This window comes from Rhizophagus irregularis, chromosome 8 (genome assembly GCF_026210795.1).
Source record: "Rhizophagus irregularis chromosome 8, complete sequence".
Taxonomy (NCBI): Eukaryota; Fungi; Glomeromycota; class Glomeromycetes; order Glomerales; family Glomeraceae; genus Rhizophagus; species Rhizophagus irregularis.
Window position 1 is genome coordinate 3,445,631 of NC_089436.1, and position 14,031 is coordinate 3,459,661.

A 14,031-nucleotide genomic window follows, 5' to 3' on the forward strand; every position below is an offset into this window, starting at 1 on the left:
ATCACTACATTCAGCCATTTTAACTTCAAAACTACGTAAATTGACTTCGTTTTCAATGAGTATTAGAAATAATGACTTAAACATTAATTTTGTGAAGTTTGACGGTAAATTTCTATTTCGTATGAAATAATTGGAATGCTGCTCTTTAGTTGTAAAAGTACTACCAACAGCTTTAGCCCATTCTTCAATAGAATTACGAACTTTATATGTATCTAAACGTTGAATGAATCTAGAATAATTAAATAATGTAATTGAAGTAAATAAATGTTATTGATTACATAATAATTTAATTTTGCTTTATCATAATAATTCAAATAATGTAAATAAATTTCAATAAAACGATAATTTTTAGGAAATTTAATTGAAAATGGATCTTCCCATAATAATGGAATTGCTAAACGACACCATAATCTATTAACGAATGTAATGTTTTATAATCATAATGAAAATATTGTATAACTTTGTCTATTAACTCTGGTAAATCTCCTGAAAATAACTTTGAACATGTCAAATTACCAAATGAAAAGAAAGAGAGAAAGGGGGATTTTAAAATTAAAAGTTACGTCAAAATATGTATGTTTTGCAAACATTAAAAAATATTGTACGACAACTATCGGAACTTCCAAATCCGAAAGTGATTACCGGTATAATTAAATTTTAATAACATGAAAACTTGACTGTACCATAGACTATCAGAATGATAAAAGCCCATTAAACTTTGTATTATTTTATTTATTTATTTGTATACATGAATGGTACTCCATTTCTTTTATCTAGTCCGCACAAGATGCGCAATTGAAATTGGAAGTTGTGAAACAAATATCACGTTTTTTCAAAGTAAATCCTCAGATCGGAAGATATATTGTAAATATTTAATATAACAAGTTGCCTTAGTCCTTGACGGGATGTTCTGAGTTATTCCATGTGAGGCAATATCTTGAAATTAGAATTAGGAGTTATAACTGAACATTTATTTTACTAATAAATAACTATACATGTATTAAGAAATGCCAAATTTTGAAATTATAAAATTAAAATTCAAATGATAACTAATCTATTATTATATAATATATTTATCTTGTAGTAATCGCTAATATTCTATTATAACTTCCCATGTTTAGCACAACTAATTGTGATAAATGTTATCCAGGTGCAAATAGTGTATCCAATGACACTGTAACATCTGGTATTGTTAATGCTTGAGTTTTATGTATTATTATGGCTTGATTGCTAACAAAAAAAAAAAAGATCTCAAGGGTTTAGAACGCACCTTATCACGTGATATATATATTAAAATTTGATTGGCTAATTGTCTGGAGCATATTCTATTGTTATGCACTAGGCAATTTGATCGTCCAACCATACAATATTCCTTCTGAAAATATTATTTTTTCTCCCTTTAAATGGTAAAAACTTTGAAATCGTAAGTAAATAGGTAAGAGTTTCTTGACTAAATACTTGTCTATTGTTATTTTCACGTCTCTTTTTTTTATTTGAGGACGTTATTAACAAATCACGAGTAGGAAGGTGAGTTTCTTGATTTTTTTCATTATTTTGGTGCCTTTTTTTTTATTTAAGTACTATTAATATTTTCTTTCTTTCTTCATTTTTTTTAGGAACACCACGGGTCTTGGTATGGGATTTTTTTTTATTATTTTGCTGTTTTTTTTTTATTGAGAGCGCTATTAACGTTCTCTCCCTTTTATTTTTTAGGTTTACCTGGACTTCAGTATAGGTTTTGAAATCGCAAATATTATTATTGTGGTGTCTTTTTTATCTGTGAACACTCTTTTATTCCTTTTTTTTTTAGAAAATCCATTTTCAAGTTCAAAAAGAAAAATAAAAATAAAATAAAATAACTTGATAAATAAATAATTAGTTTAAAATAATAAATCATGTGATAAGGGTATGTTTGAAAGCAGGTGTGAATAATTAAAAAGAGAATAATAGATTTTTTTTTATTAAATATATCATTCAAAAATAACTATCTTTTAAATTCTTAAAATTTTCTTAAACAATAAAAAATCATCATACAAGATTATAAGATATCAGATATACTGAAATTACTGTAATAATTTAGGTTTAGTTGTACTTATTTTATTCTTAAATCAAATACGATTAATTTATTGAGTAAAGAAAAAATGTAATAATTAAAAAAAAAAATTTAATATATCTTTATTAATTTTTACGGTTTACAAATAAAATGAATAAATAAATAAATAAAAAAAAGATTAAGTAGTAAATAAATGTTCATATGCTATGTTTAATTTATAAATAAGATATGTTTAAAATTCTTCCTAGGAAATATTAAAATTTATAAAGACACAACTTTTCACCGCTGCGTAAGCTATTTAAATAATAATAAGAAATATAACGTGTGTGAAATTTTTATGTTTCTTTTGCATCCTCGTTAGATCTATCGCTCGATAAGTTCTTTATTTGTTTCAATAAATTGTTCACAGAAATCTTTTAATCGTTCTGCATCAGATTCTTTTGCTCGTTTTAAAATGTCACGCACATTAGTAATACCAATATGGCGACTATTTATAATTATATCTTCTATTTCATTCTTGAATTCAACACCATAATAATCCGTTGCCTTTAACAAATCAACCAAAAATGTTAAGTAATAAGCTTTATAACTTTGTCCTGCTGGAATATCATTAGGTTTGCGTAAGACGGGTTTTGTTGCTTCTTCAAACGATTTCCCATGTAACCATCGGAGCAATACCCGGAAAATATCTGGACTAGTATCTCTTATTGTAATCACAGATTTGTCCATTGTTGATTCACTTAAGCCGCTGTGAAACATTCTATCAAAATATGTTGAAGCAGCTATATGATAAAAGTAAATAGATTAAAAAATATTGATAATTAAATACTTTGAACAAAAGTAAAGGCATCATAAATACCTGAAAGTACATATTTGTTAGCTCCAATTTTTTCTTTATCAATAATGAAAATAACATCATGATGTTTATTATCCTGTATTTCAAGTTTATTTTGCAAAGAAATGACCAATTTTTCTTTTTGATCGAAAATTGGATTTGGTGATGGTGGTGGAGGTGGTTTCATTACAGAAGCTCCAGCATGTATGAGTAATTCCTTATATTCTTTTAAGTTATCATTGACTTTATACATTCCTTCTCTAACGTCATCATCTTGTATATCAAATGTAAGTTCACTTCCTGCGACCCAATTTTGTTCATCAAATGGATCGTCTCCATTTAAAAATATTTTCTTGTCAGGTTTTTTATCTATTTTCAATTTAATTAACGTCTCGTAATGCTTATGTTCAGAAATTTTATTATTCATCTCCTGGTAGATTTCGTTAATTACACCTTTTAGCTCTTTCTTATACTTATAATTTCCATTCCAAGATTGTTCTTTTGACATTTTTTCAATAACAAACCAATGTTCAATAATATTTTCTGCGGATGGTTTATCAATTCCTTGGTAGCGTTCATTGAATCTTGAGGTTGGATCAACATGTTCATCGAATAAAGGACATTGAGTCCAACATAGGTTCATATATTTACGAGAACAAAGGTTTTCAAAAGATTCAAATAATGAAACCTCCTTCAGCTTCTTGTAAAATTGGGTTTGAATATTCTTTTCTGTTGGAACGAATTTGATTCTCTTAATTTTGTTCCATTGTTCGTTATTAAATTCCAAAGAATTTATATTTTGGTATAAATATTGCACTAAGTTTCTTGCTCGTTCTTTAACTACACTTGGGTTTCCTCGTTCAATCTGTAGTTCAATTTCTTGTACACAATCAACAAATATACTACAATTTACTTGGTGTTTAAGACCGATTCTTTTAAGAGAATTTAAACAATCACGATTGTTTTGTAATTCTGGTGGTAGAATTTTGTCAGTGTCCGCAAAAATACTGCGGAACAATGGATTGTCCATGTCGTATAAAGTATTGGCACTTACAAATTCGGTAAGTGACTTGTTAGGTATCACTTCTTCTTGTTTGAAATATTCCTCAATTTCTGAATTGTTTAACAATAAAACGGCCTGCAAGAAAGGAATATATTCTTTGGGAGGAGTCGAAAATTTGGCGAAACTTGGCAATATTTGATCTTTGACGTAATCTAATTCAGTTATAAAGGTAGCACCTAATTTAATAAGTGTGTTGAAGTCAGATTTATCGTTGCACTTGTAGATGGAGATATCCCTACGAAATGAGAAAAATGGAAGATCGTATGGGAGAAGGATTCCGGATCTTGCATTAATATTATCTTCACAAAAATGTATTGGCCAAATAGGTAAAGAAACAAGAATATCCATAAAATCATCTTGGTGTTTCGCATGTTCTGTTAAAATAAAAAAGGTTATAAAATACAGAATATTGTCGTCTTTAAAATAAATAACCAATATTTATTTCGTTACCTATTAACGTATCAATTTCTTCATTAATGAATGCCCTGAACTTTTTGTAGTCTGAAGGTGATAAATTACTATTCTCAAACAACTGTTTCAAATCCTCCATATTTGTATATGACAAAGCCTTCTCCAAAGAATTAAGTATATTTGTAGGCGTGCATTGCACAACACATTTTTTGAGATCTTCATGAGTATCAAATGACATATCAGTAAAACGTATGTTTAATTTTACTAATATAGAAAATAATCTATGTTTCTCATTTTCATTTTTAGGCGCGTACAAAAGTGGATTTGATATATCAGGTTTTATAAGCATGTTAGAAGGCTTATTCACCGGTAACAGTGGAAATTCCGAAAGTTTTGAATATTCTACATTTTCTTCATATTTAAATATCATTGACCATATTTTTTGAAGCCAATTATTATTTTTATGTTCTCCATTTGGGTCCCATGGAAGACTTATATCTACACTTGGTAATTCGACTTTTAAAAGATCAAAAATTGCTGAAGCATCGAATTTTTGTATATTTGTAACTTTGGAAAATTCGTCACTGGAAAAGATTTCTAACAGATCTTTCGGTAATTTAATAGAGATAAGTCTAGATTGACAATTCGGAAACAAATCTAAATGCTTTTGTTTACCGATATAATAAATTGGTTGTTCACCAAACTTTCCAACAGAACCATCGCTCAATGGGATCAATGGCAAACTAGTTAGTTTCTCAAAAGAATCCTTGTCTTGAAGTATAAAAGTAAGTAATTGGAATAATGAATCCTGTGTATCATCATCGTTACGGATAATATTATTACTCTTAAGTTTCATTAGTTGTAATTCTTTGCATATTAATTTTCCGCTGATAGGTGTATATGGAAAATTCATAGGTTTCTTAGATTTAACAATCTCATCTAATTGTCCCATCTTGTCTTTATCAAGCTTCACAACTCGAATAGGAACTTCTAAGTTAACCAATATATTTGCAATGTCTGATTCCTCTTCTTCGAGAATTCTAGCCTCCTTCAATGAAACAAATTGTCCACCATTAGCTTCAGTCCAGAAAAACTTTTGTTCTTTGACGCCTAACTTCCTAACAACATTTAAACCGTAAATTTTATACAAATCCGTTGAATATTTATTGATAGGCCAAAAATATTTTGCAGTATGAGGTGTGAAATTTGTGCCTTCTTCTAAGTGCCTAGCTTCCTCAAGTTTTACAATATATTCAAGTAGTTTAATATGTAAGTCAGGTAAAACCTCATGTAGAATATATGTATTCCACTTTGCATTATCACAATCGGATTTCAAGAAATCATTTTCAATTTGTAGTCTTGAACTAGATAAAGAAAAGTTTCCGTTCAAATGAACTCCTAATTTGCTGTCCATCGATAGTGATAAATAAGAAAATATTTCACCCTTGAGCTTAGGAGGATTCGGAAACTGCAATATGCAATAAATTAGTCAATGATTTAACAATAGATAATAGTAATTGCAATAGAAAAAATTAACTACCGATTCAGCTTTTAATTCATCCAATGATTTTTCATTTGATCGTGCAAGCAAAGAAGCAACTCCTCCTCTTGGCTTTTTTTTTAACAAATGATTATTAGTTATAAAATCAAATACAATTAAGCATGAAAAAAATCAAATCAATTGAAATCAACCAATTTACCTTGATTCGTTTTTCTTGCGAAAATTCTTTAAGTTCTTTAAACTCTGACTTGATTTTGTCATGTCCTCCCGTACATATAGCCCATATCTCTGAAACTTTTTGTCTGCGATTAATTATTTCAATATCTGATTGATAAATTTGTGCATCATCAATACTATCAATAACTTTTTGACGTGCATCACGACAACTGGCGATATTATCAATTTTTGCTTGCCATATTAGATTTGGGCTTTGTTCCTTCATCTCATATAAACTACATGATTCAATATTTCTTAAAAAGAGCATCTCTTTGTTACCCTCCACATCATTAAATATTCTAAGGATATCGTTAATTTCAAGTACTTGACTTGAAATTTTACTTTTATAAGTCCTAAGTGGAAGTCTAAATAATGTTCCTTTGAATTCTTTTGTAAAGTCACAACCTTCTATGGCCCCATAAGGATAACACTGATCTGGGAAACGTTTTTTAAATTCCATTTCAATAAAATTCATTCGAATACCTTTCAATTTTCTAGGAGGATATCCTGTCGCCGGAAGAAATTTTGCGTGTGGGTCAATAAATGCGATAGTTTCTCCGCTCACTAAGCTTGGTAAATCTGTAATGTGAAAAGCACAATTGAATCCCAATCCAAATTTTCCAATTCTAGTATCATTTTCATTTTCATCACGAGATTTCCCTCCAATTCCGATATTGAGTAATGCTTGAAAGTCTTTCTCTGAAAACTCTGCATCATTGTATATCCATATCGCAGGACCTTGCAATTCTTTCATTTCATTTGTTAATAAAGAATCTTTATGATTAATATGATTTCTTCGATCTACTATTACTGAAAATCGCGTGGCTTTTGCATCATCTGCATTCTGTACGTAAATAAATTTGTTATTCGATATTATTTTTTGAATCTAAAGGTTTGCACTATAACATTACTAAAATTACTTATTACTTACTTGCAGAAATTCTCTAATTATTTGATTTGGAGAATAATCCTAATTTTGTAAACAAAATTTTAGTACATGCTACAATAAAACAACTAATAAAATAATAAAATTAGGTAAATTACTTTGATAATATTGTTAATTCTTGTGGTTAGTAATTCTTTCTGTTCATATGGTTCCCAACTACTACCTCCAGTGTCTAGGTGTGATATTTCTGATGTTAATACATAATTGAATAATAAATAGAACATCATTAAATTTATCATAATTACCGCATATTTTTCCTGTTAAAGTCTGCATATTCAATTCTTTAGCAGTATACCGTGACACTAAGGAATGAGCAATCGCATATTTGTTTTTCTCTTCGTCATCAAGTCTGTTACCCATGTCATCATAATGAATGTTTCGTAAATCTACAAGTACATTTTTAGTACTTGGAATCAATAACCCATTCAACCTTTCCGAATCATTTTCTTTCATGAAAACTCCTATTTGTAATGTTGCAATTTCATCAAGAATCTGAACGACATTTTTTATTTCTTCTATTGATAAATTTTTATTTTCATCCTTTTCAACCATATTTCTAATAACTAAAATTAAATCTTTAGCTTCAATCTTATCTCGAACTCCCATAGCTTTAAATAAATTTATAAATTGCTTATATTCTTTAGGAAGTTTGGTAACTAAGGAGTCGTTACCCGTAAGTTTTTTAGGAAGATCAATAACAACATTATCAGCCGAACGAAATGTATTTTCGCACAAAATCCACGATTTAGTTTTCAAAGAATCTTTCATATCATCGAATTTGGCCTGTTCATTTCGAAATATTGAATCCATATATGTATAAATCGAATTACAGATTAATTGCAAATCCCTTGGTGGTTGTTTTCTAGTTACATATTCACAACAATATTCTAACTGTTTTAGAACCGTATTAACATTAGGATAAGTATTCCAATTTAAAAGATCCAAAAAGTTTACATCCTTAATATTATATTCCAGAATTGGTGCTACAAAACAAACTAGATATTTGTGTTCTTGATAATAACAATCCTGAGGCCTCGAAAAGGATTTCCTTCCAGATTCATTAGCAATCGTGGTCGGAATCCACTCATTTCTTAAAATAGCATCCGAGAGTGTGGTGCTATATAACTGATCCCAATTTTCATCAATATATTTGACAAGTCTCATTGCATTAGTATGAATTAAATCGGGAATGCTAGTTTGCTTTTTCTCTATAATAGTATTTATTCGAGAAATGATATCATTTGTAGTAAGAGATGATTTAATTCCTAATTGTTTCAAATTCGTAAGGAACTTATTATTTGCATATTTGCCGGCGGGAAAGACCCGTTCATTTTCAAAAAATAGATCAATTACTTTCTTTTTTTCAGGGTCAAACAACTGTATTGGTTTAAATAACTTTGGATTATAGGGTAATGTTCTTTGTTTTGACTCCTTATGTGTACCAGCAGGTACAAAAGACTTTCTTCCAAGGTCATTCTTCAATTTTTCGTCAAGTATAGATGGTAATCGATCAAAAAGGTTGTCAACTACTATATCTATGTCTTTTAATGATTGCTTTTCAAGAAATGGGATTACGCATTTTCGCCAATAATCATTTACGGATAATCGGTGAATTTTAAGAATATCTTCCAATATATAACACAAATTTTGCGAGCTAGCGTCAAGAAATCCTCCCTCTCGACTTGGATAGATAATTTTTCCATATGTTTTTTCTTCTTCACGAGGCAAAAGATACCAATTTCTACCCTTAGATGTTAATGAGTTTGACGAATTAGAACCAATTTCAGTAAAAATTGGAAAGCATTTGATAACTTCGGTATGTTCTGACGCTAGTTGATACTGATACGGTTGCAAATAAATAGATAAATATTTAATGAACTTTGATATCTCATTATTTTGTAACTTGCAATTTAAATTTCCTGGATATGAAGGATTAGCTCGGAACGAAGTCAAGACTGATATAATCTCATCAGGCTTGATAATATACGGATTTATCCTAACGAAAGTAAAAAGATATTTAGTTTATTTAAAATATTATAATAAAAGTGATTTCAGAAATACTCACCTATTACACTCAATGTTAAATCTATTGTCAACAAAAACAGCACCAAATTTTTCAAAAATTGAAATATAATCACCAAATGAAGAATTGCCTATTTTACTAAAAAATATTTTTGTAGTAGTTTTTAACTTTCTAAGAGTAGAACGATTTGTTGGTATTAGATGAATATCTTCAAATTTTTTTAAATCCCAATCCCTATAAATTAGGTTTTCCCATAACTGATAAATCCACTCCCGATTATTACTTATTGGTATCTCCTCGCATTTTTTATTTCCTAATTTATATTTGATCATATCGGCAACGGCGGATTCGTCTAAAATTTTGATGTTTAAATTCCATCCAGCTTTTGCATTTTTATACAAACATTCATACAAATCAAAATCGATTGATTTGTCAATAAACTTGTGCAATTGGTTTGTAAACATGTTATCATTATTTCTATTATAATCATCTAGATCTGGATCAAGATATACGTTTGAATTTCTTGATCGTGTTGTTAAAGTACCAAGAGTGCCATCCGCGAGTGGAATCATTTTGAAACCATCTAATGAACTGAACTTTTTATCTTGTAATATGTATTTAAATAATTTTAAGACATCTTTTCTCTCTATTACGTCATGTTCCCATCTAGTACTATTGGATTTTAAATAAGTACGAATAATTGTAGGAGATAAAAGCTTGAGGGAATTTTCGTGTCTAGAATTTTTTAAGGCTCCAATAATGGAGTGCGAATTTAATATAATAGGAAATCCAATATTTTCAATTGTATCATATAGATCATAAATAGGCCATTTTTCATCTTTCAAATAGCCATTGTATATCGAAAGCCAATAAAATTTAGATTCTTGAAATGAGGATGTATCATATGAATCATTCGGTACTCCATTTACTGTTCCGATGGTATTTGATGTAGAAGGTCCTTTGAACACATGGTCCTCAATATCAAGATTTGATACAACGTTTTGCAATAGATCTTTACAAAAACTAATCAATGCACTTTTTTTGTCCCTATTTACTATTGGCCAGAATTTATGCACATCCTTTGGTTGAACTCTAGGGATTTTGAACGGTAGTTCGCGAAGAAATTTTGCCCAAGCTTTGGGTAAAACTTTTTCAAATAAATATCGATTCCATTCAACCTTCAGACGAGCCAATGCATCAGCCGCCTAAAAAATTCAATTTTCAATTATTAAAGTATATATGCGTATATGTGCAATAAGAAAAAAAGTAATTTGTAAAATTTTCGATTATTTACCAAGTCCTCATTATCTGCAGCCGACCATAGAGCACGTCGATTAGTACTAACCTATTAAGCAAAAGCAAATAAAAAAAAATGATTTAATATCAACATTATATTCAATGTCAAAGATTACTTGATTCCTACCGCAAAATATCCATGCACGGAAACGTGAAAAGGCATATTAACTGGAAGAGGTAAAAAGCAAAATAATTTTCCAGTAACTTCTAAATCACTCAAAGGTAGAGCTAAACCAACATTTGGAATAAATTTATATTCCCCAATATTTCTCTTAAAATTTTTCTGAAAATATGCTTCGGTTTCGAGTAAACTATCAAGATAATTTAAAATCAACCAATTGTTAGTTTCTTTACTACAGCCTCTCTCCTGTCTAGAGAATGATGCGACATATGATGATGTTTCTAATTGGTCGTCTCTTAGTTCCTTTGATTTCAGCGAATTCATCATAGGTACAATATTTTCAGATATCAAACGACGTTGGCTTCGAACTTGATCAGCATTCTCCAATTGGATTGTATAAAGCAATTCGAGTTTATTAGCGCCCTCTTTCAACTCATAGAAGCAAATACGTTCAACATGTTTTAAAAATAATAAGCAATTGATGCTTTCATTTTCGTAAAACCTATGAAACATTTCCAAGATTTCTTGTGTCTTATAAATTTTTTTAGAAATATCCGATTGATCATTATCACGAAGAGGATAACGAAAGATAGTGCCTTTAAATGGTTTTTTAAATGGACTAGTACTAGACTCATTACACGGGATTATGAAAGGATCAAATTGATCACGATAACTTTCGGCCAAATTTTTTTCAACAAAGTTGAAACTTTTTCCACCATTATAATACCATTTATGTGGATCAAGAATAACGTATTTATCACCAGTAATGAACGTAGGAGAATCAGTGATATGATAAATTGAATTAAACCCGACACCCATTACTAAAGATAATAAAGATAATTTATAATATATATAGTAGATAAAGTTATTAGCATGATATCATTGATGCACAATACTAAAAAAAAAAAAATTTTTTTACCTCCAATTTTATCAAATTGGTCACGTTTTTCACTATCAGCAAGTTTTAACAAGGAACTAAAATCTCTTTCCTTAAAAGTTTCACTATTTATTGCTAAAAGCGCGGGACCTTGAAATCTTCGCAATTCTGGTTTAAATAATTTATTGGACGAATACGTATTATGGTCCAAAATAAAAATTTGTTCAGTACTTTTAGCATCATCTGAATTTTGAAGAATTTCACGAAGTACTTGTGAACCATCTGGATATTCTTCAAGAATTCTACGTAAACGATGAGTGTAAGGTTCATTTGGATTAAAATCGTCTCCTTCTGGTTCCATTTTTTTTATTTGAAATTAAGAATATATATTAAATATATATTGTGTGATATTATGAAAATTTCAGAAAGTTAATAATAACTTTCCGATAACGAAATAATAAAGGAGAATTTAGTGAAGTTTTAAAAAATTTTTAATTTATAAAAACTTCTGGGATTTTGATTTTTTTTTAAACGATGCATCATGTTTATTTATAAAGTTTTTAAAAAATCTGGTGTTCAAAAAATAGTTTGTGATAAGATAAAGCATTTGGAAAATTGATTTTTTTTTTTCTTATTAAAGCGAATAAGGTGCAGAGCAATAATAGCACTTTGTATTCGAAACAGATCCATTCGTGTATTTCTTAATAAAGTAGGAACTTTGTTTTGAACGCTAACGCCATATCAAATAAACTTCTATTGTATCCAAGAAAGGTAATTACTTATTCCTTAATAAAGTTTACAAAGCATAATTGGGAGTAATCACTCCGTGAATAGTGACGATCATAACCCTTGAAACTGGTGTAACAGATACAAAATTAAAAACTAAGGGGGTAACAACGGGAAAACGATTTAATTTTTGGCCACGTTGTTTAGTTTTCAAAACAGTATTTTTGTAAAAGTCGTAACTTGTGATTTTTGTACAAATTACGTACAGTTTCAAATTTTGAGTAATACAATTTTTTGTACTTCATATTATAAGAGATTTTGTGTGGTACAATTAATTTTTGTACTCCGTATGCAGATTGCATATTTTATTTCAAATTCCTAATGGTTGAATACTAATTTGGCTTTGGATTGCCAATTAAGAATTAGCCAACTACGTACTTGTATAAATTATCACATTAGCTATAAGTGTCCAAGATTCATGTTTATGTCGATCACGTCGTTTTGGTAATGTAAATACGGCGTATTAAATTTTATCCCGATTGAATGGTTATTGGACAATTTTTATTGGTATTATTAACACCTATTAGAAAATAAAATAGTGATTTATGATCTGTCACATTCTACTCGGCAAAAGAATTTAGAATGCACGATTACTATGTACATAATATTCTGTAATAATAAGTTCATGTTTTAGCTACGTTTCATATTACTGCGAAATAAAGTTCACTATCGTATGAATGTATACCAAATGTGTCAAATTTTAATTCAGTTTTTTGCGCATAATATTACATATTACGTCTGATCGTTGATCGAGTGGGATACCACATGAAATATAATTATATTTCATGTGGTATCCCACTTATCCTAGATTATAGTATCACATATAATCTACATATCACATATAATCTGGATATCACATTTGATCTAAATGTCACATAAAATCTAAATATCACATATATTCTGGATATCACATATGATCTAAATGTCACATAAAATCTAAATATCTCATATGATCTAAACAATGTAATCTAATTACCACATATGATCTTAATGATGCGGTCTAAATCTCACATATAATCTAACATTTTATTATTTCTTATATCGCTTTTACATTCTAGTTATGTCTTTGAGTCTTTCTTAGTATTCGTGTTTTTATGTTAATATACTTTTTATTACCACAATGTAATCTAAATACCACACACATATAATCTAAATACCACGGGTTTCTTCTTGTTTCTAAGTCATTTGCATGCTAAATTTTATAATGCTATTGTCAACCTTCTGTAGCTGTTTGGATACCTGGTTTTTTGTCGAGGTGTTGACCTTCTGCGCCTGATTGAATGTCAAATTCTATATTAAAGTACTTACCTTTTTGCGTCTATTTGGTTGCCTTTCTAGATACCGAAATAGTGTAAAAAAAGGTGTCGGGTGGCGCAGTAATTCGATCTAGATCTGTGATTAATTTTGGCTGACATTATGCCATAATTTTGGCCGATCTTTTGGACATGTGATTCGAGGATCTAGCTTGGTATCATGTTGGTGACTTGATAGTGTCCTGGAACCTCTGTGGAGCTGTCGTGGAACTAGTGAGGAACTATCATGGAAGTGTTATGGAATGTCATCTTGGATGCTGACTTCTTATACCCAAAGTTCTGACCGAAATTGTGGAATAATGCTGGCCGGTACTGCGCCTTACTGTGCCAGTCACGTGATACTGTTCCGACGCCAGAACACCCTCCGTCGTATAACATATTGGTTAGTTTTGGCTGGCACTATGATGAAGATAACTCTAGCCGATTTTTGGTCACCCGATTTTAGGATCCATTTTGGCACCATAGTAGCGTCATAGAAGTGGTAATGTATTAGTATAGTTCTATTAGTTCACTCCATATGCCAGTATATGTATGCCGATTTCGTGTCCGTGGTTGGAGGTGCATTATGTATTATCATGGCCGGCCCATTT

At 29.7% G+C, this 14,031-nt stretch overlaps 1 protein-coding gene across 1 annotated transcript; it reads right to left on the bottom strand.

Moving 5' to 3' along the window:
• Positions 1 to 2,155: 2,155 nt before the first annotated feature.
• On the bottom strand, positions 2,156 to 11,703 carry OCT59_028639 (uncharacterized protein; the record flags this gene model as incomplete). The annotated part of the gene is made up of 12 exons (XM_025318596.2): positions 2,156 to 2,835; positions 2,913 to 4,325; positions 4,402 to 5,830; positions 5,903 to 5,974; positions 6,063 to 6,923; positions 7,011 to 7,049; positions 7,124 to 7,197; positions 7,271 to 9,021; positions 9,091 to 10,253; positions 10,343 to 10,393; positions 10,472 to 11,286; positions 11,385 to 11,703. 12 exons carry the CDS (start codon positions 11,701 to 11,703, stop codon positions 2,417 to 2,419), a joined length of 8,406 nt encoding a protein of 2,801 aa, XP_025175730.2. The 3' UTR covers positions 2,156 to 2,416.
• Positions 11,704 to 14,031: the final 2,328 nt, after the last annotated feature.